At 54.3% G+C, this 27883-nt stretch overlaps 1 protein-coding gene across 3 annotated transcripts; it reads right to left on the bottom strand.

The window, feature by feature from the left end:
• Positions 1–6: 6 nt before the first annotated feature.
• On the bottom strand, positions 7–25624 carry BCL7A (BAF chromatin remodeling complex subunit BCL7A). Of its 3 annotated transcripts, XM_081802284.1 has the most exons (7): positions 25349–25624; positions 18314–18395; positions 15091–15187; positions 11064–11231; positions 4587–4708; positions 3897–4066; positions 7–1431 (listed from the first exon to the last, which is right to left on the bottom strand). In XM_081802284.1, the coding sequence occupies exons 1-6, from the start codon at positions 25438–25440 to the stop codon at positions 3911–3913; spliced, it is 717 nt and encodes a 238-aa protein (XP_081658410.1). In that variant the 5' UTR covers positions 25441–25624; the 3' UTR covers positions 7–1431; positions 3897–3910. The 3 variants fall into 3 exon arrangements, with proteins under 3 accessions (XP_081658410.1, XP_081658411.1, XP_081658412.1); XM_081802285.1 differs by lacking the exon at positions 3897–4066 and having other exon boundaries at positions 4524–4708; positions 25349–25623; XM_081802286.1 differs by lacking the exon at positions 3897–4066 and having other exon boundaries at positions 25349–25619.
• Positions 25625–27883: the final 2259 nt, after the last annotated feature.

The raw sequence follows: 27883 nt of genomic DNA, 5'->3' as shown, positions 1-27883 counted from the left end.
CAAACAATCAGGCAGTTCGTCCAAGGGGGTATCTCCATTTTAGTGAGAGGAAGGTGTCCCAGCACACAGGCAGAGGATGGAGGCGAGGAGAGAGGACTCGATCACCCCTTTCTGGAGGAGTGTAGGGCGTCTCACTCCTTGGTGCCTTGCTTCTGGCCTTTGAGGCCCAATCCTCGGGTCTGCTCCCCCATGGGGACCGTGAGTGCATCCTGGGAGCGAGAGGCCATCGGACTGTTGGCTCTGAGCATCAGAACACTTTGCAATCTTGCCTCTCCCCGGGCAGCAGGGGGGTGGGGGGGAGGTTGCCGAGTTGGGGGGAGGCAGAGGGTAGCAGGTTACTGTGGATTTGAAATCCAGGCAACATCGCATGACAGCAAGTTCAGCACCAGCTCTTCCTGCCATCTGCTCCCAGCCTCCTCAGTCCTTTTGTCGTCCTAAGGAGACAATCCTGCAGTCAGCCACAGAAGCCGCTTCGTCCTCGGAGGTGTGGGAGAAAGCCGTGTGGTGGGGGGAGGCTGCAAGTGCCAGAGCAATCGAAGGGTTCTGTGCGTCCGTCTGGGCCACCACGGTGGCCTTGGAAATACCGGCCCCAGATGCCCCGAGGAAGTGAGAGAGCACATCCGGAGGCCAGCCCTCGGCGGCAGTGCCCCGACATCTGAGGCTCCTCGGACCTTGGACCCAGGGCCCAGGGCTTGCCTGACGCCCCTGCAGCTGCAGATCAGGCGGCCAAGGAGGTCCTGCTCTTGCGAGGCCTCGGGTCCCCCTCCTCCCTGCCTGTTCCGCTCCAGCTGAAGTCCCGGGTCAGGGAGGAGAGAGGTGTGAGGACGGGGGCGCCAGCTGCCTGGACAAAACCGAGGGCACTTTGCAAAGGGAGATGCAAAACAACTAGGAAAACATGCCAGAGGTCACCTCAAGGGCACAAGGCACAAAAAAAGAAAGCGGAAGGAATCGGGCGAACAGTGAAAAGCCCCGACGAAAACCGATTCCCTGATCGGTACCACCCTCGAATAGCTTATATCGTTAAATAGAGAAGTGGGGGGGGGGACACACAAAACAATACAGCAGCAACACAAATGTAATCTTGGCTTCAGAGACAGTGTGCAGACACTCCTGAGCTGTCGACCCCGCCTTCCCAAGGACAGTCCCTTCAACACTCGAGTGTTTTGCTTCACAGCAGAAAGTTCTTCAGTGTCTGAGAAGTTACGCTGTTCTGGGTTTTCTTGGATTTGCACTTGGTAAACTTGGAAAGTTAGTAGTCCTGTCTGCACCCGAGAGGAACTGCTCAGGTGAAGTTGTTCTAGGATTCAACCTGCAGATGGATCTCCCGTGAAACATGGACAGCAGGACTGAACGTACTGTCTACATCTCTTCAGAGCTCTGTTGCGAGGCCTCCAGTTTCATCTTCTTCAAGGGCGGCACTCCTTCCAAATCCTTGGGGGAAGAAGAAAAGAGGACACAGGTTACCACACCAGGAGGGCAGTTTAGGCCAGCCGTGAGGTTGAAGGTCAACCCAGGAAGAAACAGAGGACCGGCCTCTGTGGTTCAAGCCCGCAGTTCTGACCCCGCGGCCCACGTTCACCAAGCCCCATGTCACCTGGGCCCCGCCTGTCCCCGCCACGGTGGTTTCCCTCGGGGTCTCCCAAGCACACTGCCCCCTGTGCCTCTGAGCTCCCCCGTCCCCTGCCCCACACCTGCCAGGGAGGGTCTCCCCATTATCAGCCTTCCAATCTGTCATTAATCGCCAGGGTAATCATTTGTGCACAACTTCCACGTCGACCTCTCCAAGCTCAAAGACCTCGTCCGACCTTGCCATGTGGTCAATGGCTCCTCCTGATACTCAGAGTTTGCTGAACGCACATGTGTGTTATTCTGGGGAAAAGGGCCGTAGTTGTGACCACATTCCTAAGTCCCACGGCGCAGAAAGGTCCGGCATTCACCCCCCCACTCTGACTTTCCCACTCAGGCATCTCCAACCTGACCCATCGCCCGAGACCAGCTGATGACTACCCACCTTGCCCGGCCCCCCAAGTCTGTCGACACCACACCTGCTCAGGATCAAGCTCACACCCCACCTATTAGTCCCACCAACTCCATCTCCAAATACCCCTGGGCCTGCCCACCTCTCCCCTCCACCCACTGCCACGCTCACACCTGCACCCATCACCTGCCCAGACAAAGCGGCATCCTGCTCCGCGGTCTCCCTACGCAGCCTTCCACACAGTCCAAGAAATCCCAAAACAGCAATCACACACAGGACATAAAACCCGCTGATACTTTCCCACTGACTCCAGAGCAAGATCCCGACTCCCTACCAGGCTGAGAAGGCCCAGCACCCAGCCCAGGCCCACCTGTGCCTCGTCTGGCTGTTCTCTTCCTTGTCCGCTAGGCCCCAGCCACCATGGCCTCCCCTTTTGTTCCTCAGGCTCACTCCTGTCTCCAGGCCCAGCCCAGAAAGCCTGCGCTCGTGGCCCTAGTTTCTCAGCCTTCAAATTCCCGCTCACCGCCCGTTTCTCTGCCTACACCAGAGTCCAAAGAATGCTCTACCGTCAGGTCTCCTTGCAGCCCCGTTCGGGTTCTTCTGCAGCATGCGCTGTGACCTTGTAATCCGGTCGTGCCTGAGGTGCCCTGTGTCATGGTGAGTCCCCTGCGGGCAGGGAGGGACCCCATCTCCAGCTCACTCTGGGTCCCTAGTATCTGACAGAGCACCCAGTCCACAGTGGGTGCACAATGTATGTGGGCTGTGTGGGAGTTTCACGTGGCAGACCCTGAGAGCGCGCACCGCAGGGAGGCCGAAAGAGCTGCCTCTGTGTTCCCCCTGCTTCTCATTCTGAAAGCAATAAAAGCCCGATACAGACATAACCAGAAAAAGCAGGTACTGTGCCTTCAGAGGATCCCCTGGGTCCCCTTGGGGAGAAGGTTCTTTGGTTCTGCAGAACAGTTGGATGGGAGGACAGCATGTGAGCTTGGGAGTGGACGAGAAAGGGAAAAGGGAGCAAAAGAGAGGAGCCACGAGCTAAGGATAGCCGAACAGGGGAGAAGAGTCAAAGTACTGCTCCTGTCGGGAGGTTGGGGAAGCTTTTTTTTTTTAAACACAGGAACGGCCAAATGTCAGTGTCTAGTTGCTTGCTTAATTGTAATGCATCCTCCACCTTGCTCACAAACCTCGGAGCTCTGTGGATGAGTCTGTGTCCGTGTGTGCCTGAGAACAGTGGAAGAGGCCTCATTCCAGGTCTGGGTCCCCTGGAAATGGCAGTGGAGGTGGGGGGCTTGTGAGAATGGAAGACCCCTGCACCTTTCAGACATCTGGGCGGGGGGAGGGGCGGGGGGAGAAGAGCACTAGATGCCCCCAGGGTACGGATCAAAGGTTTAAGCTATCCTTTCCTCCACTGAGTTCAGAAGGCCAGGAGACCCCAGCAGACATTCTGGTTTTACACACTGTTCAGGAGGCTTTGATTTTTAATCTAATGGGCTCCAGCTATGCCTGAGGTTCTAGGTCTTGCTTTTCTCATTTCACATCGGGAGGATATTTCTTTCTGTCTGTACCTGGATCAGCCACACTCTTTTTAACAGCTCCATACCAGTCTGTCTTATCCATGACCCCCGATTAATTGAACCAGTCCCCTTTCGGCAAACTTAGGTCATGGCTCACATCTCCCATCAACACTCCTTCTGTGTCTTTGGGCATTTGGAGGTGTGTTCTGCAGGAGGAGGGGGCTGCAGATCCAAGGGGATATAGACATTAGAGTCCAGGAGGCACTTCCCCTTGGGGGAGGCCTGGCTTACGGCCCTGCAAAGCGCAGACCAAGTGCTGCTGCACCCTGGTCCCTTCCGATCTTTCTGCTGCTACTTCCTCCAGAGGTACTGGAGAGTAGTTTTATTAGTTCAAGTTCTGATACCTCGGAGTCCCCACTCAGCTTAGGTGGGCACAGAGGGTTGACAGTGAAAAATCACAGTGACGGCATCTGAGGCATTCCCGTGTCCAGCTCCACACCGAGTGTGTTCGCCACATTCTCTCATCCCATCTGCGCCCTGGCCCCAAGACACTTCTGTGATCCCATTCTGGTAGCTGCGGACAAGGAGGCTCAGTTACGCTAAGTGAAGGAGCTGGGATTCGAACCCAGGATGTTTGTTCCTAGCCACTGGCCACCTGCTCCTGCACGGATTCGGACCAGATGCTGACAAACAGGGATGACCCCGAACGGGGTCCAAGCAAGGGGCCGGTGTGGGCAGCTGCAAAATTCCAAAGGATGATTCATCCGGCATTTCGGATCCTGAAGACTTGTCGTCCCCGTGCTAAAGGAAGTTGGCTTGGGGTCACTAGAATAGGCAAGGCTTTTTTTGGACCTGAGTAAACAAAGTGACAAAGCCGAGACTGGGATAAAGGCCGCCTCCTCTTCCTACACCCTCCTCCCTGAGGGCTGGGCCCCAGGACGCTCACGACTCCCGCTCAGTGAATGCAGGGAAGTGCCAATCTTCCGAGGAGAAAACCACAAAACAAAGTAACGAAACCCCTTTCAACGTACCCCCGACACCCCAACGGGCTCCCGGCTGATCTGGCTGCCCCTCTGAGACCTCGATCGAGGTACCTGAGAGATTGCGGACATCTCTGCAGCTAGACCCGCGTCTCCAGATGGCTGCCGTTCACCTTTCTCTGAACTGTTCATCGAGTTTTCCATTGAAGACTGCGAATTCTGCTCGTCAGAAGCATCTGAGGGAAAGCAAGATGACAGAAGCTGTTTTCAGACACGTGAGATGTGGAGCCAGATGGACCAATTACTAAAAATACCTGGAACTGGGGAGTTTTGCGGCCAGGCGGTCTGTCGGGCCTGCAGTGAGTTGGGGCGCTTGGGAAGCCTCTTAGTTTTTCGTCAGCTTGTCTGAAGCGGCCGGGCCCCACGCTGGCCCTGGGGCCTCCAACTCTTGCCTGCACACCCACTACCTGCCATGTGCCCTAAGAGGACATCTTAGGGAATGCTACACGCTTTGTGCCGCGTGCACCTGGCGCCCTCTGGTGGGCACAACGCGCCCCAACCATCATGGCTGCTGACTCCTCCCTTTTCCATTCCAGAGCCTGCGTTCTCCACCTGGGGAGCCGGCCGAGGGAACTGCCCCTTTGTAGACATTTCTCTTAATAATGTGGGTGTTTTCCTGACCATCAGAGCAATGACTGATGATTGCACAGAAACAGAAAATACGGGAAAAAACAAAGTCAGAATCACTGATTACCTCACCCCACCCACAACTACCAACCCACTAACATTTCAGAGGATTTATTTTCATCTCTCCAGATGTTCCCCCCCCTTCATGCATATAATTCTCTGCTCTCCCCAAAAAGAGATCACACAGATTTTTGGAAAAATTTTTCATGTCTTTAAAAATTCTCTGAATACAAGAGTGTACAAGATGACTGCACGGCTTCCATCCAGCAATCACTTATTTATGAATCCTGTTTTGCCAATGATTTGGGCTGTTTCTTATGCACAGGTCTCCCTGCTCCCCTCCCCAGCGCAGTCCTTTAGCAGAAGGGGGTTGCAGGCCGTAGCCGGCTGCACGAGGCGAGGCGGTGCAGCTGTGGGAGAGGAGGTTATTTTGGGCACCGAGCCACAGGGCTCACAGTGGGAGCAGCATCTTGCCCAGGGCCCCACTCGGCTTGCACTCAAGGCCCCAACAACAACCGTCACCCTGGTTTTTTCAAAGGGCACTAGAAGACTCAAGAATGCCACCCTTTCTGGGGTTTCTGAGGCAGAAAAGAAAAGAAAAAAAAAATATATATATATATCCAGGCTTAAGTTTTAAAGCGAGCATGCAAGTCGGCAGCACTCCATGGCCTGAAGCCAGTGGGGAGCAGAGGGCTGGGGAGCAGGGCAGGAAGGAGGTGGAAGACCCCCTCTCCCAAGGATCCTGTCCTCCCAGCATGTCCATCCCAGGGGAGCTGCTCTTAACACATACTCTGCCTCCCCAAACCAGCAGCCCGGATATCCTGAGGGCAGCACCCGGAGACCCACCACCCTGCCAGGGCCTGAGCTTGGGTGTTCCTGCTGCCGCGGGGAGGCTCAGGGGTCCGCCCTCTCCAGGACTGGGCTCTGCCTACAACCTGGTACCTGGGAGGACCCAGGGTTTAGAAATAGACCTTAGTTCCCATCATGCCTCTGCCACTTGTTTCCTCTGGGAGCCCTAAAAGTCATCCCGGCTGACAATAGCCACGCTGTGGAGTCTCGGAGAGGACTTAAAGGGACAGGGGAAAGCGCAGGGGAAGTACTCAAGTAACAAAATAACCCCAGGGGGGAGAAACTACCAGGGCATAGGACCACACTCCCCAACAACCTGCCAGTTCTTTAATATTTTGTTTTACTTTTTAAAAAAATTTATTTAAGTAATTTCTACACCCAATGTGGGATTCCAACGCACGATCAAGAGTCACACGCTCTACCGACCAACGGATCCAGCCAGGAGCCTCTCTTATGTTAAGTCAAACACGGAATCCCTGTACAACCCAGTTCCTCCACCACTAGGTAGAGACCCAAAGGAAGAGGAAATAGGTCCTCAAACTGGTACGTGTACATGAATGTTCACGGCAGTACTATTCCTAACAGCCAAAAGATGGAAACAGCCCAAATGTAAATTAACAAATGAATCAAACGACAAAACGTGGTGCATCCACGCAGTCCACACAGCAAAGTATTACTGAGTCACAGATAGGAGGGAAGGAATGGCACCTGCTATCAGGTGGAGGAACCTTGAAAACATGATCCCGAGTGAAAGAAACCAGACACAAAAGGCCAAATATTACACGCCACTTATATGAAACATCCAGAACAGGTAAATCCATACAGACAGAAATCAGACTGGCAGCTGCCAGGGGTTAGGGTGAGGGGGAAGGGGGGAGTGACAGTTTATGGGTACAGAGTTTCCTTTGGGGGCGATGGAAATGTTTTGGAACTGGACAAAGGTGAATTTCATCTCAGTTTTTTAAAAAGGGAAGAAATCCACTTTAATGTTATGTTCTAGTTCGTAACAGACGTTTGCTTTAGTAAACTTTGAATTGTTATTGCCCTCCTCTGGCCTCCTCTGGCCTCCCCTCTCTGCCCTAAACACTGAGCTCTGCAGACTGGACAGGGAGGTTCAGAAATCATGGCCAGCCACCCCGAGAGTCATGCTGACCCCCTGCCCGGCCTGAGAGCTCAGCGGGAACTGGCCTTAAAGCTCACAGAGCGTGCAAGGACTCGGTGCAGCGGCCTGATTCTCCTAGTGCTGGTGCTGGAACTCACCCAGGGGAAATTATTTTCCTAGGCCTAAATTTAGTCCAGTGAGTTTGGACATTATGTCATTCCCTGAACTCACTCAGCAGTAAACAAGTTCAAAGCAAGGTCAACAGCTGGTGACTAACCCACCCCGACCCGCAGGCTGCACGGACCCACCTGGGAGGCCTTCATGCCTTTCCCATGGGGGCTCCCCCAACAGCGGCAGGCACCCCCTCCCTCGAGCAATGCTGGGCAACTGTGCGGGCCCAGTGGCCTGGGGTCGTCAGAAGAGGACCCCGGTGTAGTTCCCGCCTGGACGGGTAAAGCTTTTGGTGGTAGTGGGGAGAGGGAGGAGAGAGGGGTGTCGCAGTTACCAATTCTGGAAGCAACAACCCAAGAAGCAGTTTCTGCAACTGAGCTTTAACTGGCTTTTAGGGCAAAGGAGATGCAGCCCCCAGACATGGGAGACACGAGGGAGAAAGCACGCAGGATGGGAAAGAAGCCAGGATGTGTGCACACCTGGCCCAGCAGGAGTGCGTGACCTCCCCTCGCTCACGTCAGGCTCAGGCCCGGGTGAGCACTTTTGCTTCCTTTCCGCCCCACTCCTTTCGGGGACTGGATGAGGGAGGCAACTTTCATCTGTCTCACTTTATAAATAAGGAAACAGAAAGGCTCGCAGGAGGGGACGCTGACAGCCCAAGGCCACACGGCTAGCGAGTGTCAGCCCAGATGTGACGGCTCATCCTGTCCCTGGTCCCAGCCCCCTAGTCCCGCCATCCACTGCCCGCAGAGCCCCGGGAGCGGGACGGTGCTGGGGGCCGCCGTGGGGAGAAGCCAGGGAGGCCTCTCAACATCCCACCACACACAGGATGGCCCTGCAGGCGAGACGCGTCTGGCCCCAAATGCCAGCCGTGCTGAGGTTGACAAGCCTTGCCTACCACGTCTCTGGAGGAAAACGGTGGGATCTCCCCCAGTTTTAAATGCCCGCACCTCTGACTAAATACACAGTCCCTCCATCCTTCAGATAAAGATGTGCGGGCAAGACTCTCTGCAGGATCATGTGTGGGGAAAAAACCTGTATGATTATCAACGTGGGGACTATTTAAATAAATGATGACACATTCGTACCACTGAACAGTACAAAGCTGGTAAAGAGAATGAAACAAACCTGTACGTCCTAACATGGAACAATCTCCATGGTGATTGTTAAGGGAAGTATTCTAAAAAAAGGAGATTATAATCTCATCTAGATTCTTCTAGGGCCACCACACTAGACTCAACAGTGGTCCTCCTGGGGCGGGGAGGACACTCGAGGCTCTGGCTGGGGGGCATCCAGTCTTCGTCCTGATGCCTGTGTTATTCCCCGTGTGTGGGGTCACCTGCCCCCCCGCCCCGCCCACAGGCCTACCTGGCATGAGTGCCTTCGCATCCGGCTCAGAAAGGGGGTGCCACACTGAGCACCTGAGACCCGCATGCCTGGCTGGCTCACCCCGTCCCCCACACGTCCCCAGGCCCTGCCCCTGGTCCCTTCTGCTTGCACTGCTCATTTCCCTCCTATCCCCGCTCAGCCTTCGAGCCCACGTCAGGCAGCAGGAAGCCTTTCCTGAGCCCTCTGGGCTCCTTTTTCCTACTAACACAGCACTGACCACAAACTCAAAAGCCCCCTGAAGGGCCAGGCAGTGCCGTGAATGAGTCGTGGGGGCTGTTCAACTCAGACACAGGTAAGGAAATAAAAAATCTGAAGGAATATTCTTCTGTTCCTCAAAAAAATACAGATTCTCCCAACCTCTCAGACTTTTACTTTTCCACTTTTGATAGAGAAATAGGTTAAAAAAAACAACGTAGTTTTTCCTTTAAATGAGTAATAAAGAAAGCAACAGTGATCATGGAGGGATATGGGGCCACGACTCTTGGGCCTCAGTGTCAGGAAGACAATAGGGAGTGGCGGGGAGTGTGGAACTAGCAAATGCAGGCTCACCCACCCTCCCTGGAAGGGCAACCACATCTCTGCTTTAACCGGTTGCTGCTCCATGGAAAAGTGGACCCAGTATTGCCCAATCTTCTGATTTTCTCAAGAGAAGGTGGAAATCAATCTTGTTTAAGTGAAATTGTTTAATTTTAAAATTCTGACATCCAATTCAAATTAAAAGTAAAAACAGCACCAGGCCCGTGGCCACATCCACACGCCCCACGCTGGATCTAGCCTGACTGTGACCTCTGCAGAGTCTCATTCTCAGTTTTGGTGTCCGTCCCCCACTGCTTCCCTCTGAGTGCTTGGGGGGCAGGAAGCAGCCTCACACAGGGCAGGTGTGGCAAAGCGTGTCAAAGGAAATGGAAAGGGGTTCAAAGTGATGCCACAGCAAAGAGAGGCCTTCCTCCCGAGAAGACCCGATCCAGTTCCTCCCCAAGCACAGGGAAGCCTGGCCTCCACCCCGGGCCAGCCCTCTTCCTCCTCTCCTCCCTTCACAAATGCCGGCCAGGCCATCCCCTCAGGTGCCAGGGGTCGCCCTCCAGTCCCCGCTCAGCCCAGGTACCACCTGCCAACACATACTCCCTCTTGGACCTTCAAAATACACCTCGATATCAGACAAGCAAGAGCTACAGACCCATCTTCTTAAGTGTAATGACAATACCTGTGATCAGGTAAGAAAACATTCTAATTTTTAAGAGATGTGTGCTGAAGTGTTCAGGGAAGAAATGCTGCAAGATCTGTAAGTTACCTTCAAATGCCCTCCCCCCCAAATACTTACAGACAAAGCAAAACAAACCAACAACTGCCGAATTCAGCTGACATGTATGGGAGAGTACCCTATTTATTTTTCTGTATGTTTCAAAATTTTCTTCTGCAAGAATCCAGAGATCTCGGGATGCCTGGGTGGCTCAGCCGTTAAGCGTCTGCCTTCGGCTCGGGTCATGACCCCAGGGTCCTGGGATCGAGCCCCACGTCGGGCTCCCTGCTCCGCGGGGAGCCTGCTTCTCCCTCTCCCACTCCCCCTGCTTGTGTTCCCTCTCTCACTGTCTCTCCCTCTCTCCATCAAAATAAATAAATAAAATGTTAAAAAAAAAAAAAAGAATCCAGAGATCTCAAAATAGACAAAAATAAGCCAACATATACATATCCACGTACATATATGTCCTCCACAATCAGACTGCTGCTTACCACCTCGTCTGCTCCCACTCTGGTCACACCAGTCGCCACCCTCTTCCATCTGGATGACTGCCTTAGTCCTGCTATCTGTTCTCAATCACAGCAACCAAAGTGACCCTCCAGACCATGGCACTCAGTCCCAATGGCTCCTGTCTCCCTTGGCACAGAAGCAAGGGTCTGTTTACTAGCCTAAGAGCCCCCCACACTCAAGGTCCTGCCCCTTCTGACCTCATCTCACTTTGTGAACCCCTCATCCGCCCTTCCCCAGCCACTAAGCACACTCCTGCCTCAGGGCCTTTGCGCTGCCCGTTCCCTCTGCCCACAGTGCTTTTCTCCCCCTTTCCCAAACCAAAGGGTTTGCTCCCTTACCTAATTTTAGCCTAATCTGCTCTAATGTCACCTTCTCAGTGAGGCCTTCCCTTGCCACCCTATTTAAAATGGAAAATTCCCCATAATTCACCAAGACTCGCCATTCCTCTTTCTTATTATAGTTTTCCACGGAACTTACCTTCCCAAAACTAGACTGTAGGATTTTTAAATTGCCCCACAAGAAGATGAGCTAGTCTAGGCATTACCTTTCTTCTACTGTGACCTTCTAGGGGTCGACATGTGGCTAGACCTCCTAGAGACCTGTCAACCGACTGCACGAAGGCCCAGCCCCTGCGGGCACATACCTTCCACCCCAGGGAGCTCCTTCCCGTCGGCCTGGGCCTCGTCCGCCTTGGCGTCAGTGCTTTCGCCAGGCACTGCTGAGTTGGGCTCCGGAGCAGGGCTTGAGTTACTGCTGTTCTCCTGTTTGATCGGGGAGGCATCCGCTATGGAGCTCTGGTTGCTGTTATCATCTGCACAGGGGGGAAGAGAACCACAGGGTGAAATCCCCCAGCTACTGAGGAAAGGCAGGTTGGGGGCTCGCCCTCCCCAAGCCTCTCTGCCGACAGCCCCACAGGACACTCTCCCAGGGAAGGAGACACTTTCCCGCCCTCAAGACCTTGGAGATGAGCCACCTGGGGCCGTTCCATATGTCCTGCAAGGAGAAGGCTTCCGTGAGCCTGCCTGAACATCCCCCTCTGGCTCCATCCTGTGTGTGTGGGGGGGGGGGCAGCCAGCGACACACGGTGGCCTCTCACGTTTCAAGTCTTTGGGGGGGATCTGAGGCCTCATTCTGGGTGAAGAGGCCAGATTTGTGCACCTGGCTCTGTGGCAACACGAGGGCTGAAGCATGGTCCATGAGGCGGCACTGCCAAAAATGTCCCACTGATCTAATCAAGTGTCTAGACCAACTTCCACTTGATACAAAATAAAGGGGAGAGAACATGTAAATGGAAAGTAGGATATTCCACAGGACAATCGGCCCAGGCTCTTCAAGTCAGAACCATTAAAGAAGAGAGAGAGAGGGAGAGAGAGGGAGTGGGAGGGAGAGAGAGGGAGAGAGAAGCAGGGAAAATTATTGTAAAGAAATTTAAGAGAATTAACAGCTAAATTAAGGACATGTGAAAATTATTTAGATTCTGTTTTGAATGTGCCAGCTCGTAAGGGACATTTTGGAACAACTGGGGAATTTGAATATAGTCTGGGATTTAGAAGATACGACGGAGTAACAGTTACTTATGTTAGGAGTGAAAACAGCACGGCAGGCATATAGAAATGTTATTAGTGACGCGTGCTGAAGGGTTTAGCCACGGACTTAAAACACAACGCAGGGAAACTTCAGTTCAGCACAGGCTGCCTACGACTGTCAGAATTCCCTGAACTGAACACTCGAGAGCTGTGCAGTTTTTCTATGTAAATTGCATTTCAATTAAAAAACTTAATATATTAAAAAAAAAAAAGAAGATGAGGCAAACATGGCATGTGAGTGAAAACCTAGGTGACAGGTGTATGAAGTTCATCACACTAGTCTTCCTACTGTTCTCAATTATGAAATTTTTCATAATACAGAGAAAAAAAGAGAAGTAATTTGAGCACTGCATTCATCGTTGAGCTGGTGGCAGGGCTGGGGGTCCGGGGGCACGTATCCCCTGGCGCTAGACCCCGTCTTAGGTGCAGAGAATCATGTTACGTTGCAGATATCCAAGTGGTGATTTCAAAACTATCACCGCACTGCTTTTCTGGGCCATGCTGTGCACTTGGGACCAAGGCCACTTTTGTGAAACAGAGAGCAAGGAAGAGACACGGAGAAGCACATCCACACATCCTGGGCCCTACTGCATGCTGACACCTGGGCAAAAACACTTACAGTCACTTGTTCCATCCTCCCGACAACCTGCCCGGTAGGTGCTGTTACCTCCCTCGTTTCCAGAGGGGGAAACTGAGGCTCTGAGCGGCAGAACCCCTTGCTCAAGCTGCTCCACCCAACTCCAAACTCAACCTGCCAAGGAAGCGCCAGGCAGTCACACGGTCCCGGCCAGGTAAACTGCATCTTATTCTAAGTGTACTAATTACACAAAGATCCTCTTGAGAATTCTGGGACTTAAAAAAAAAAAAAGCACACTCTCCTGATTTGCCTTTTAAGAAAATCTAAACCTCCTTCCTACACCAAGCTATGTGTGCATATGTGTAAAAGGCAGAGGCCTGACCCACAAGTCCCAGGACGGAGTTATGTTAATTAATGACAACAAGTACTAATGTTTAACGAGTTAGTTGCCAGAGCCTAACCTGGTCACCTGGTAACGATGTGACCCTGACATTCGAATCAATGTTGATAGAATCTCAGACTCGAAAGAGGTGGCTGCAGATGCCCGCTATCCCACTGGGAGTCTTGCAGATAATCCTGTCCAGGCCCACATCTTTCCTTGCGTTTGCACACATCTATGCCCTGCGGCTGGAGGAGGGTCTCAGCTGCACATGTGCTAAAATGGAAAGGATACTGAGAAGGTGAGCGAGGCTCCTGGGCTGGTGGCCACACACTTGGATTCTGCCTCCAAAGGACCTCAAGGCCAACACTGGCATCCGTGAGCTTCCTAACCTGGGGTGCCACCTCCCCGAGGCCTCATTTCCTAATCTGCACAATGGGGCTTATTTTTAGGATGAATGAAGTAAGGCATGAAATGGGCTTAACAAGATGCTTTGGCGCATTGTGACAGCCTTAAACGTGAGCTACTAACATGCCAAGGGCTTTGAGGGGGTTATCTTATTTAATACTCACAAGGACCTTATGAAGTGGGCATTACCATTCCCACTGGGCAGACTGAAAACAGATCTGACAGTTACATGTTAAGGAACTAGCCCAGGATCACACAGCTGGTTGGGAGGGGAGGGTCCTAGGGAGCCAGATGTGAACCCAGGTGGGATCTCGTCCTCTGCTCTAAAAGGCTCTCACCTGTGAGCCAGGCAGGGGCCTTCTCAAATCCCAAGAGAGTGGGGATCTAAGCAATGCCAGGGGGGCAGGTCACGTCCCAGCTCCAATTCCTGGTTCATTTGTGTTCCATGTTCAGTGTTCAACTGCGATTGTATGGCCAGTGAGGGGCTTTCCTGACGTGTCAGCTGTCAGCAAAACCCCTCCGTGCTTTCTGAAGCCAGCCCAGCAATAAGCAAGACCCCCTGCCCTCAGAGCTTGTGACTGTGTTTTCCAGACTGGTCAGTTTGGGCAAATGCGAAAGTTCACTGGCACTCCTTCCCCAGAGCAGGACAGCCCTGGAACCAGAGGGGCAGAAATGCGATCAGTCCAATATATCCAATACCACCATGCTGTACAAAAGGCCTGGGTGGTCAAAAGGACAAAGATGTTGAAACTGGGATCAAGAGATGGGAAAAGGCAAGTGGTACCAGCTCTGCTAGTGGCAGCCCAGGCAGGTGGCCCCGGAGTGACCACAGTCTCCTGCAGGAACGGCTACGGCTGCCTTGAGGGGAACACACTCCCCGAGTTTCTGGGTGTGATTTCCCAAAGTATGGCATAAATGCAGATTTCCTAGTTTATAAACATCGGAAACTCGATGTTGCAGAAATTTCATGTTTGAACCTCTCAGGTCAGAAGTCCTTGGAGGGGTGGGGACACCAGGGGGATGGCCAGGCACGTTTCCCTCTTGACCTGGGCCAGCTGTATGGCTGTATGGAACCTCTATACCGATCATGAAGCCACACCCTGATGACGTGTGCCTTTCCTATCCATTAGCGAGGTGAAGTGGGAACTCAGCGTGAGCAATGTCAAAACCGCAGACTGGCTAATGCAGGTCTCCAGCCTGGATTCCATCAGGGGGACACTGGTTGTAACTTTTGAAGTAAGACAGCAAAGGAAGGTAGGATGTCATTGTGGAACGCAGGTCCCCGGGTCCCAGAGTGATTAACGGGATGTGGAAATCCAGTCTGGAGTTTCCCAGCAGCCAAAGAGAAATAGGAAATGGAAAACGGCGTCAATTTTACGGTAGGTCAGGCCTAGGAGGGGAAAAGATCGTAGACCCACAAAAAGTTCCTGAGCGCACACAGGGCTGACAGGTCGCACCCAACCCCCCCCCGTCCCCCGTAAGGTTTGTGTCACTGGGCTCAAGAAGGTCTTGTTTTATGTCTCTGGCTTGTTTCTTGTTTTACGTTTCTTGGCTCTGTGCTGGGAAGAGGAGTTTCTCCTCCGCTGAGGCTTCTCCTGGGCACCAAGGCCTCCTGGTGCTGCCCAGCCCTCCTACCCTTGCCTGGAATGTGAACAAACCTGCTGGTGAGAACAAAAGCTGAGTGCTCTGCCGCAGCCCAGGACCCGGCAGGAGAGCTCACCGTGCATGTCCATCATCCCCGGGGAGGAGCTGTTCTCCGGCGTGGTCACCTCAGAGCCACACTTCTCATCTTTACCCTTTTTCTTGTTCTTGTTCTTCTGGAGGAGAAAATGGAGCAGACACCGAGTCACCACATTGTGTGTGCATGCGTGAGCAAGCCCCCGGGGGGTGATATGAATATTTTATTTGGCCGGTTCATCTTGGAGCCTGCAAGTCTCCGGAGGGCTCTCCTTGGCCTGCATTTGAACACGTCCCATTAGGGGCCTCACCTGCCGAAGGGAGGATTCTGGGGCTGGGCATAAACCTGCCTTGTGTGGGGGGCCAGCACCAGCAGGCATGCCAACAGGAACAGTGATGCCGGGTGAGGGACAGAGAAGACACAGATCACCCCCACTATCTGTAGGCCCCACGGCTGCCTACAGCAGTCAGCTGACTCCCGGCAAAATACTGGAAGGCCAGGTGAGGAGGGAGATCCCAAGGAGGAGGGATGGTGAAGGGGATGCTTTTTGTGTGCAGTTCCATTCGGTTTTTTTTTTTTTTTTTTACAAATGGAATAGGATCATGTTGGAAATGACCTGTGTCCACTGGTAAGAGTCGTTAAATTACAGCACATTCTTTCCACGTAACATAATGCAATAATTACTGAGAATAAGACAGCTCTTCATATACTAACGTGGAATGATCTACAGAAATATCAGCATATTAGAATATCTCAGTCATCTCCACGATGCATAAAAGGAAGGTACAGAACATGGGAAGGGAAGGCCACTATTCACGGAAAGAAAAGGACACGCGAATGTCTATCCACACGTGTGTTTGTGGGCACTGTCTCTGGAAGGATAAACAAATGCTGGTCGCCTCCAGCCAAAGGAGCTGGGTGGCGTGGGGGCGTACACAGGGACAGGAAGCAGATTTACAAAAAGATATATATATATTTGAAAAAAGCAGCATTTGAAGAATATGCACACCTCTAGAGATGGAAAGTTGATTGGTGGATTCCAGGACCGTGAAGCCAGTGGGGGAGTGACGGCTAACAGGTGTGAGCTTTCTTTTTGGGGTAACGAAAATGTTCTGGAATTACAGCAGTGATGGCTAGATGACAGTGAATACACTAACACTAACTTGTATACCTTGAAAGAGTGAATTTTATGGCATGTGAGTTGTCTTCATGGAAAAAAAAATGTTTTGTAATACTTGAATTCTGTAAATTGGTTTCCCTATTTAAAAGGAAAAAACTTGCTAGAGTTCCAAAGGGGCGGGGGGAATGGTGCAACCATGTTGTAATTGGGTGTTTAGAAAAATAAAAAGCTACCCCTCCACAATACGGATTCCTGGCCACAACCACCAAAGATTCCGACTCAGCTGTCTGGGGTGGGGCCCAGGGACCTGCATTTCTCCATGGTTCCCAGGGGATTGGATGCTCAGCCAGGGGTGGGGCCCACAGCCCTAGAGGGAAAGGGGGTGGGGGAAACATCATACTGTACATCATGGCTCAGAGACAATGGCAAATTAGCATTTCGAGCACCGTCTGCACAGCCGTGCTGGGTTAAGTTCTCTCTGTTTGATATACCGCCTTTACTCTGCTGCAGAAACCCCAGGAGCTGCCTATTGTTACCCCACTGCACGGAAGAGGGCACGAGGGCCCAGCAAGTTGGGGTCACCTGTCTGACATCACAGGTTAACGGCGGCGGGAGGGAGGCACCTGTCCTCTACCTCTTTGCCCAGCCTGCAGCTGCCCTGTCCTTCCCTGCAGCCCATATATTACACTTTCTCCTTGATCCCAATCCATTTTGGCACTTCCCTGATGTCTGTTTCATGCTATTCTATAATTATCTTTCCCAACGAGATTATAAATTCCTTGAGAGCAGGGACCATGTCTTCTCAAATGCAACCGGCGTTTACACAACACCTAATGATGTGCAAGGCACAGACGTGGGCCGGGGCCAGCAGCTGCCTTCCAGGACCCGGCTGCACCCTGCTCTCCCCTCCAGGGACGGCCAGCACCAACGGCTGCGACGGGCTAGGTCCTGGGGCCTCGAGGAACGCAACCCTGGGGGCTCCAGGAGCCCAGGCCAGAACCAGAAAGGGTGACACACACCGACGTTCTCCGCCCAGCACCAACCTGCCCAGAGACGAGCTTGTGATCACAGGGTCAAGAATGGAGCCTCAGCCATGCCTGGATACCTGGGACAGGTAACTGAAGACGGCTGCGGGGAGGCTTAGCCTCGCCTTTATGGCCCCCTAGGAACCCAGCAATCATGACCACGACCCCCCAGAAGCAAATGGAGCCATCCATCCATGTGGCTCAGCGTGAGCCATCTTCCTGGGGGGGAGGATTGTTCGCATGAATAGGGAAGGTACCCCGGGCAGGACAGTCCATGCCAAGGTCTGTAGGGGGGAGCATTCTGGATGCTGACTGGAAATAAGAGTAGCTGACCTGGCGTCTTTGGAGGTAAACTTGCCCAGGAGCCGCGAAGCTGAAAAACTACCCACGATGTGGGGCAGCAGCTTCCGCAGCCCCTCCCCCACACCAGGCAGGGCTGCTAACGCTCCCTCTAGTGGCTGGAGCCCCCCCTGCCTCCCACCCCAGGGCCCCAGCCATGGCTGTGTTCCCATGCACCAAGCCCTCTCGCTCTGGCGTCGCTCTGGGGCGGCCCGCAGCTCCAACCACCAGAAGGTTCTCCAACAGCAAAGAGAGCATGTGTTCTGGAGTCAAACAGACCCGGCAGTTGCTGTGTGATTCCGGGGAAGTGGCTTCACCTCTCTGAGCCTGTGTCCTCACTTGTACAAAGGGGATAAAGGGTCAACTCGACAGACCTGGCAGATGGTCGGGGGCTCTGGAGCAGTGACAACGATGGGGGAGGGTCTGCTTGTCCGGGCGTATGCTACACCCAAACTGGGGTGCCCAGGGCCCCAGGGAGGGGACAGCTCTGCACTAAGGCATGTCCCCACTGGCAAACTATAGGGCTCTCAGCCCAGAAGAGATGACTTGCAGGGGACACTTCCCAGCTCCCAGAGGGCCAAACGCTGGGGCTGGACTATGAGTGAGGAGGAGGACCCAGGTGCAGCAGCTTCTCCAGCCATAAGTTGGGTCCTTCTGCTTCCCAGGTGGCCTTGGCCCCAGGGTCGCACACTGGTGGGCAGTGGTGGACAGCACCTTCTACCTGCAATGCGGGGAGCACGGATGGATGGCCCCACCCCAGGGGTTTGGCCCACATACTCACATCGTCCACCTTTGGCTCTGTCACAGGGACCCACTTGTAGATTCGCAGGGATGTGTCACCCACAGTCACCCACTTCTTCTCCCTGCAGAAGATGAGGAAGAGCTCGTTACCGGGGGGTTTCTGGGGCAGAACCCTGCGCACCCCTCATGGGGGACATGGGCCTTGCAGTAGCTGGGACACAGGGGCTGCTCAGCTTGGGGTCAAGGGAAGGAGCTCCAGATCACTCCAGATCTAGTGGCTGGGGGCTGCTGGGCAAGTCATTCACCAATCTACACCTCTGTTTCCCCGTCTGTTAGACCACACAGGGTCATCAGTCTCTGGGCTGTCATGAGGATTACATGAGACAGCATGTGTGAAAAGCTTCCCCATGCCTTGAAGGATGTGCCTGGTGAGACTGGGCGGACAGAGGGGCTGCCATTAAAGAGGACTGCTCTGGATGAAGAGAACTGTGCCCCAGGGTCCTCCAGCTTTTGTGCCTCACAACGCTGCCAACTCCATGGAGCCAGCGAACTGGGCCACCCCAACCCCTTGGGCAGCAGGGAGGGCTTTAGGCCAGCAGGGCATTTCCTCCCCAGGGGTTGAGGGGGGCTTCACCAAGGGCACCCACAGACTCACCCTGTCCTCCCCGCAATGCCTCTGAGGTCAGAGGAAGGAAGGCAGGAGAAGACAGCGTGAGTAACCACCCAGTGCTCTTCGGGGCAAACGCCATTTGGAGCAGCCGGGGGGGGGGGGCGGGGAACAAGGGCAAACCTGGATGCCTAGTGGCCTTGGCCCCAAGGGTGGTCCCCAGGCCTCAACAGGGAAGCACAGCCTGGACAGCAGCCAGCCAGAAGGATGCCCTGAGACCCCACATCCCAGCTCCAAGACAGGCATGTGTTTCTGGGTCTTCCCTCCTAATACCCACATCTGCACACTGTCCCTGCCCCCGCCCCCACACAGCCTAAGCTCCTTGGGGGACCGCATCCGGGACCCCCGCTACTAGAAGCAGGTTTATGGGTAAGGACAAAAATCACAAGCCAGGAGAAGGAAACGGGGTGATTGGTTTTCATTAAAGATAATAATTAACACCCTCTCCTCCACACCACTGTGTTCCAAGCCACCATCATTCCCTAGATTCCTGCCACAGCCTCCAAACTTTGGTCCCTGACCCCTGCAGTCTACAGGTCAGGTCAAGTCACTTCTTGCCCCTAACACTGGGAATGAGAGCCAAAGGCTGTGCACCTGACAATATCGAGGCTCGGAGGAATCACCCAGAAAGAAAGCTGGGACTCCAAACCAAGCAGTTTGGACTCTAGGGTCCCCATTCCTGGCACCAGGCTCTGCCATCTCAGGAGAAGTGGGAGGTCACAAAGGATCTCTCTCGGCTGCTTAATTCAAGGAACCCACCGTGGGATGTCGGGCCCAGATGCACACCTAGGACAGGTGACAGAGCTGCCAGAAGCCGCCAACAAGTTTAGTGACAAGAGTTCCACCAGAACCAAAGTTTACGTGTGGCAAGAGCACCTCTGTTTGTGAGCTAGCAGGTACCTGACCAGCCTTCCCTCCATGGGGGGGTGGCCTTCAGGGGCTGGTGGGACACGTTACAGCCACCTGGCACTCAATTGCCACAGAGGGTTCGGGGCACCTGAGCACACTCAAAACCAGCTAACCCAAACCACAGAAATCTCCATTCCCCAAACTGTGCCTGTTCAGGTCCTACAGATTCCCTGCTGGAGGAAGCCACAGTCTGGCTTTTACTTATTTTAGGACTATTTCTAGTGTCTTCAATGTGCTAAGCTCCCATACACATTTGCTCTAATCTTCCCATAACCTTGTGTGGCAGGAACAGTCACCCTCCCCATTTGACAGATAAAGAAACTGAGGCATGAGAAGGTGAAGTCTGTCTCTCCGGGGCCAGTATTCAAAGCCACACTGCTTTAGGAGCAGCTTCTCCCACCCCCATTCCTGCCCCCTTTCAGCCCAGAAAGAATAAAATGAAGGCACATATCTAAGTCACCACCCACCCATCTCCTACATCTTGGAGGCAGAATGGACAGCCCATAATCCGTGTCCTTCCCCACCTCCATTCTGAATAATCAGAAGGTACCTGGAAGGGACGGGGCATTCCAAGGAACAACCTTGGTGACAAAGCAACAATCGTAATAGTCATTGTGTGCTGAAGCTTACATCTGCCAAGTGCTTTATTTACAATCAAGCCCTCTCCCCCAAAGACTGCCCAACAAGCCTAGGAGAGGGGAGCCACTGTCACTCCATTTTATGGGTGGGAAACAAGAGGTCCAGAGAGGTTACATAACTAGTTCATGGTCACACAGCTAGCCCAAGGCAGAGTGAGGACTGGACACAGGCTCCGACTAGAGCCCACTCTGCTATTCTGTCTCCTGTGAAAAACTAAGAAATCATTCCACAGAGCACATCGGTTACAGAAGCTGGACACAGAAACACAAACTGCTAGCATCCCACGCAAATGGCCAAAGGCGCTCACTACTCACAGCCCCTCAACCGGCTTCCTCGGCCAGGGCCCCAGTAGGTCAGCAAATCCAAGGTTTGGTTGTGTTAAAAAACAAAAACAAAAGTAACTGACGTGCAAAACACAGGACATGTCTCAAGGCAGAAAGCGTGTCAGGTCTGGGCTTTGCAGCCTGCATGCCGGCCAAGATGGACCCTCAAGTTGCACGTGCCTCCCAGAGTGGCTGAGGGCCCTGCAACCTACGGGCAGACTGCAGCCAGGTTCTCGTGCTCCCCTTTGCCCCAGTTGGTGACCCCTTGGCCTGAGTCCCCTCCAACTCACCCCAAGGATTAGAAACCTTTCTTCGGTTGCACTTCTACCGGACACTGAGGGGCTCTAGGACATAGGGCAAAGCATTAAGAACCCAACCTCGGGAATGGACCTCAGGACTGCCCTCTGCCCAGGAGCCCCGCAGGGAGACGAGGCCCTGGAACGCGGGTAATGAGGCAGAGCATGCACCAGGGAGGACAGGAAGCGATTTCACAGACATGACCAGTGGGCTCTGGGTGTCTCCTCAAGCTGGCAGCTCCTTGGAAGACAACACACGGGCTCAGGGAAACAATGGAGCTCCCCAAACCATCATCCCAGAACACGCAGCCCTGGCCCTCAGTGAGGGAATCAAGCTGTACTTACTACTTTATAGTTGGGGTGGCAAACAAGTGGCCAACAGGCATGTTTTGTCTGGCCTGCATATTAGTTTTTAAAATTTGAATCAATTGCCAAACTTTAAGAAGAAAAAAGTGAAACACCACATAAAAATCCAGATTCCTGATGACTCTCACAAAGGCGGTGACGTGGCCACGAGGGGCCCACGTGCATGAGGAGTCAGGGCTCTGTCAGAGCCCCCAGCACTCACCCCCCACCCCACTGGAGGCACTGGGCCCAGATTCACCACAGCCAGCGGGCACACCCCCACCTTGCCGCAAAGCTGCCTGTGGGCCCCCCGGTAACCAGCCAGGCTCAAGTACTGCTCTCTGCCCCTCAAGACTTGGGCTCCTGGACAAAATGGCAAATGGGGTCCCAGCTATAGTAATAAAGCCCCAAACACTCCCCCGCCCCCAGCATAGGTTCCCATATAAACCGCAAGCACCCGCCACAGATTTTCGAGGCTATGGTCAATTTTTAATGTTTTCCTGGGTCCAGGTCCAAGGGCTAGCCAAGATGTTGGGGTCACTGCCCAAGGGGGACCCTGCTGACTCCCTCAAAGAGACTGCAAATCCCTCACTTTGTATCACTTCCCAGGGTTAGTCCTTGACACCTGAGGAGGCCTTGTCTACGGCTGGTGTCTTCCTAACTAGGCCCAGGCTCACCTGACCTGCCCTGCATCTGGCAAGAGGGTAACCCCAAAGGTAAAGAGGTGTGGCCCTAAAGATGGGTGGGTGGGATGTGTGGGACGTCTCCAGGGAACAGGCCTCTCTCCTTCAATAAGTCACTGAGGGACCCTTCAGACCAAGGGCTCAGGGGTTCCAGGCCTAAGCCTATTTTGTGGCTCAAGCCTTTGTCTCCCACCCAGTGACCCTCCTCCCTTGCTATTCTCCACCCACACTGGGCCCCTAACCCTGGCCCAGTTTCCCAAAAAGGGGCCCACCATTTTGTTCTTCTTCCAGCCATCTTGTGGCAGCCTCACAGCCTACCAGCCTGCCTTGCTGGGACACCAGACGAGGGAGGGAAAATGGCTGGCAGCTAGGGATGGGGTGGTCACGGCTGACTGCTGGCTCTTTCTGGGGACGAGGGAAGGGAAGGGTTGGCAGAGGGGGGATTTTTAGGGATCACCAGGGCTGAGAAGAAATACCACCCTACACTCACAGGATAAATGGTATGCCAGACACCTCTGTTCTCTGGATAAAATATGAGATGCTGAATTAAATTTGAATTTCAGATATGTTAACAGTTTAGTATAAGTATGTCCCAAGTACTGCATGGGACATACTTACACTAAAATTTATACACATATATCGCTTATTTTTTAAAAGTTATTTCATTGTTTATCTGAAATTCAAATTTAACTGGGTGTCCTGTAATTTTATTTGCTAAATCTGGCAACCCGATGTCCCAGACACTAGTGAAAGGCATGGTTGGTGGCCACGCAGTTAATAAACAACCCAAAGCCTCAAGGACTGACTGGAAGGCCTATTCTAAAAGTACAGCGAAGGTGAGATTTGGCTTCTCGGGGCTGGGGAAACCCTGAAAATAAGGCGAAGTCTTTTTTGCTTAAAACGGGCAGAAAGAAAAAAAAAAAAAGAAAATCAGCAAAACACGTACTTTATGGCGTCCACCTTACAATAAGGACACCGTTAGTGACTGCTTCTGTTTGCAGGAATAGGTGCTTTTGGAGACATGATCTCGTTCTAGGAGGGAGAAAGCAGCACCAGACCCATGGCTGCCATGGTTAAAGAAGTTCCGCAGTTTGCCCAAGGTCACGGCAAGGAAGTGAACTGGAAGCCCAGCCAGGAGATCCTGAAGCCTGAAGTCTTTATCATGACCTGTTTCCCGAAACACAGGGAGGGAGGGAGACCCGTTCTTCTTCCCTTCCCCCAAACACAGGCCAGGCCAGAGGGGGGCCCCAGGCTGCCTGTTCTGCCACCCCCCAGGGTAGAAAGCCCTATAGGTCCATCTGCCCTCCCTGCAGAGCACTGGCAGACTGGCTCCACAGAAGCATCTGTCAGGGTACCGAGCCTCTGTCCTGCTGGGAACCTGGAGCAGAAGGCCCCACCACGCCTCTTGGAACAGAGAAAGGCAGCTTGCCCCCAGCCCCTTTCTCACCTCCAGGCCTTGACAGAAGGGAATCAGGGCCAGACACCGGTTCTTTCTTTGCCCCGGGAATAAGGCAGAGGACAACCCCAGCCTTCCCTCTGGGAATCCCACAGGAGAGGGGACTGTGGGCTTGTTTTCCCGTGTGTGTTTTGGCCTGAAGCTGTTTCTGCCATTTTTAAATGGCTCCAGTTGGGCACTGGGCACCCTGCGTGCCCCGGGGAAGCTCCCACAGCACCGAAAACTCGGATCTCAACTTTGGAAGGCCTCCCCTTCTCACGGTTCTGAAAATTCTTTGTCCCACTGGAGCCAAACCCAGCCCTTGGCCGGGCATCCGGCCATCCGCAGACAGCCCTTTCCATAGGAGGCCCGGGAGCACGTGGACTTTATTGATTTTCCTCTTGCCTTTTTTGTTGGGTTTGACTCAGAAAGGACAGCTAACTTGTGACACGGCTAGGCTGGAGGCTCACCCCCAGCGGTTTTTAGAGACCAAGGCATTACTCAAGAAATGACACCCCTAAACATAAACATATCCCACCAAGGGCCTGCCCAGTTTTTAGTCTTTAAATAAAAAGGGTCAGGACGAGCCCGCGGGGGCTGACACTCGAGATCGTCGCGGCTGCTCCTCTCCCTCCCTGACCCTGGTGAAGCCGTGGGAAAAAAATAATAAAGTTGAAATCAAGGAGCCGGGAGTTTTCAACAAGTCTGCCCCAACCTGAGGAGGTGCTTGCGCCTGGGGCCTGGCCCGCGGGCCGATTGGGAGCCAGACCCCGATGAGGCGGCGAACGCGTTCAGTCGTATTAATTACAACAAGGCCACGCCGGACAGACTCCAACGTGAGCTCGAAGAACACGCACGGCCAGCACCGAATCTCCTCTCCCCCGCGCAGAGAACAAAAACAACGGCTCTCTCGGCAAAACAAACACGAGCCGCTGCTTTGGGAAAGGCAGACTCGGCCGAGGACCGGTTTCTGGCCAAAAAGATTCGCCCGCCGACCCCCGCGCGCGGGCGCCTGCCGGCCAGGGCGGGCTGGGCCGGGGTGCCGGGCGCCCCGGGCCCGCGGCCGCCCCGGCGCTTCCTCCTCGCGCTCGCCCCCATCTTTCTTCCTCGCCGAGAGCCCTCGCTCCAGGCAGCCCAAAGCGCTAAATTTAAACGGCTCGCGCTCTGCAAACTCCGCAGACTCGAGGGCGCCGGGCCTGGGAGGCGGGGAGCGAGCGAGCCAGCCAGCCGGGGAGGGAGGCGGGAGGGAGGCCCGGCGCGGGCAGGGGCGCGGGGGGCCGGCGCTGCGCCGCCCGGGGCGCGCGGGGACGAGACGGAGACGGCGGCGGCCCGCTCGGTGCCTGCACAATGGAGCTCGCGCTCTCCCCTCTGCCGCCGGCATCGCGGCCCCGGCGCGCGGGAAGCCGCTTTCATGTGACTTGCACAAAACGAAATGGCTTCTGGGGCCGGCCCCGAGCCCCCCTCCCGGGAGCCGAGCGCCGCGGCGGGGCCGGCCCGCCGCTACACCGCCCGGCCCCGGGGCGCCCCGCCGCCTCCAGGCTGCCGCCGCCGCCGCCACCGCGCCAGGTGGGCGACAGGCGCGAGCGCACCTGGGCAGCGGCCGCGGCCCCCGCCTCGCGCAGGTGACCCGGCTCGCGCGCCGCCCGCCGCTCCAACTCCCGGGCCCGCGGCCGGCCCGCGGCGCGGCGCCCGCCGGCTTTTTGTATGTGCTCCGGGGGTCTGGGGCGGCCGCGGCGCCGGGCGGGCGGGCGGGCGAGCGAGCAGGCGCCTCCGCTTACCATTTGCGCACTTTCTCGATAGCCGCCATGACCCTCTTGATATCATCTTTGGCGCGGCTCCTGGTCTCGGCTCGAACCGACCTGCCCGACATGGTTCTGGCGGGGAGAGAGAGGCTGGGGGAGCGCGCCCGCCGGGTCCTCCTCGCGCTCCGCGGCGGCCACACTCGCGCCCGCCCGCCCGCTCACTCACTCACACACTCACACACACACTCTCTCACACACTCACACACACTCACACACATACACACAAAGCCGGAGCCGCCGCGCGCCCGGGGCCCAGTGCGCAAGCGCCGGGCGCCAGCTGCACCGAGCAGGGGGAGCAGCGCCGCCGCGGCCGCCAGCAGTGCGGCCTCCGGGCGCCGCCGCCGCCGCCGGCCAGCGCCGCGAGCCGCGCCCGCCCCTCCAGCGAGGCGCCCGCGACCCCCCGCTCCCCGGGGAGGCGGCCGGGGGCGTCCGGCGACCCCCGGCTCCCGGCGCGCGGAGGGTGGGGGGGGTGGGCGGCGAGGCGCGGGGACACTCGGAGGCCGCAGGTGCCGCGGGGTCCCCCGGGGAGGGCGCGCCGGCGGGGCGGGGCGGGCGGCCGTGGAGGGGGCGCATTCCTGGGGAGCCAGCTCGGCGGCTGGTCCGCTGCCCCGGGTGTGTGGCAGCGGGTGCAATAATGCAAGTTTCCTGTGGGGCTCCCGACTTCTCAGAGTTGAAGGCGGCGATTCGGGATGCGAGGTGCTCTTGGAAAGAGTTGGGAAGCACGGATCTCTGCTGGCCCTCTGCCCTGTGCAAACACGCGAGCTAGGACGTCGCTTCCCTTTCCCTCGTCCTTTTGGAAAACTAGAATCGGAGGAAAGGTGCCAGGGGCGAGGCGACCACGAGACATTCGACCTTGCCTGTTAAATACTTTCCGCGAAGGAACAGTCAACGATTATCAGCCTTTCATCTGGGGCTCTTCCTTTCCCTCTGGGGTTGCTGTCAGAGAAGCACGATTTAAATAGAAGCCACTCCTGACCGAAGTCCCAGGCTCAGACCAGGTGCTGCTACCGCGCAGATGGCCCTAGCAGGTGAAATGGGCTGGCCGGCCTACAAGGGGGACTTCTGCGGTGGTTTCTTCTCCATCGTGCCTCAGGACAGCTCTGTGGAAGAATCTGCAATTATCAGGATAACCCCGGTGGCCACATGTTTGGGTTCAGCTGCCGATAAACCGACTTGACCAAAGCTAATTCATTACCAGACGGGGGCTAGAGCAAGTGAGGGTGACCCTGTTAGCAAACCCAGTGTCTTGGAGACAGTCCAACACCATTTTATCCATGGGGAAACTGAGTTCCAGGGAAGCTCAAGGTCACAGCCATAAGCTAGACCCCAGACTCCCATTTATTCTGGAACCAAGCAGTTTCCCCTGAGATTTTGGATTTGGGGAGAAAAGCTACTGGGGAAATGGGATGCCTAATACAAAAAATAAGATAGTACCTCAGCGAGTCATTCTGAACATTATATAAGAAAATATGTCACAGCAGGTTATAAAACAGCGGTCTCTACTGTTGGCCCTCTGATGGCTTAGGGCCACAAAGAACTTCTGAATACATATGTCTGAAAAAATAGGAAGATATCTGGGACACCTGGTTGGCTCGGTAGGAGGAGCATGCAACTCTTGATCTCCAGGTAGTGAGTTCGAGTCCCATATTGGGTCTAGAGATTACTTAAATAAATAAAACTTTAAAAAAATAAAATGGGAAGATATCGGGCGCCTGGGTGGCTCAGTTGGTTAAGCGGCTGCCTTCGGCTCAGGTCATGATCCTGGAGTCCCGGGATCGAGTCCCGCATCGGGCTCCCTGCTCGGCAGGGAGTCTGCTTCCCCCTCTGACCCTCCTCCCTCTCGTGCTCTCTGTCTCTCATTCTCTCTCTCGCAAATAAAAAAAAAAAAAAATCTTTAAAAATAAATAAATAAATAAATAAAATAGGAAGATATCAAAAATTCAAATATCAACTGATGAATGGATAAATGTGTATATCCACACAATGCAATGTTATTTGGGTATTAAGAAGGAATGAGGTACTGACACTTGGCACAGCATAGAAGAACTTTGAAAAACATGGTAAGTAAAATAGGCCAGTCACAAAAGGACAAATATTGTATGATTCCACCTACATGAGATATCTAGACAGGGCAAATCCATGGAGACAAAGCAGATTGGTGGTTGCCAGTGGGTGGGGGTGGGGAATAGAGAGTGACTTCCAAGGGGGTGGGGTTTCTTTTTGGGGTGATGAGAAAGTTCTGGAACTAGATAATGGTGATTATCATACGTATCATGAATGTACGTAATGCCACTGAACTGTACACCTTAAAATGGTTACAGTGGTCAGTTTTATGTGTATTTTACCACGATAAGAAGAAATCCAAATATCTAGCTTCTCCAGAAAAAGCAGAAGATCTAAGACTGGTACCCCAGTGCCACGCGGTAACAATCAGTTGGAGGTGAGGAGCCCTGTGCCCCTCAGACAAAGCTTTCCAGGTCACCAGTGTATCACCAGGTCACTTAACTCATT

Source organism: Leptonychotes weddellii, chromosome 13, assembly GCF_054177405.1.
Source record: "Leptonychotes weddellii isolate Sample4059 chromosome 13, ASM5417740v2, whole genome shotgun sequence".
NCBI lineage: Eukaryota > Metazoa > Chordata > Mammalia > Carnivora > Phocidae > Leptonychotes > Leptonychotes weddellii.
The sequence above is the reverse complement of the archived record's forward strand: the minus strand, read 5'-3'. Positions and strand labels throughout refer to the sequence as shown.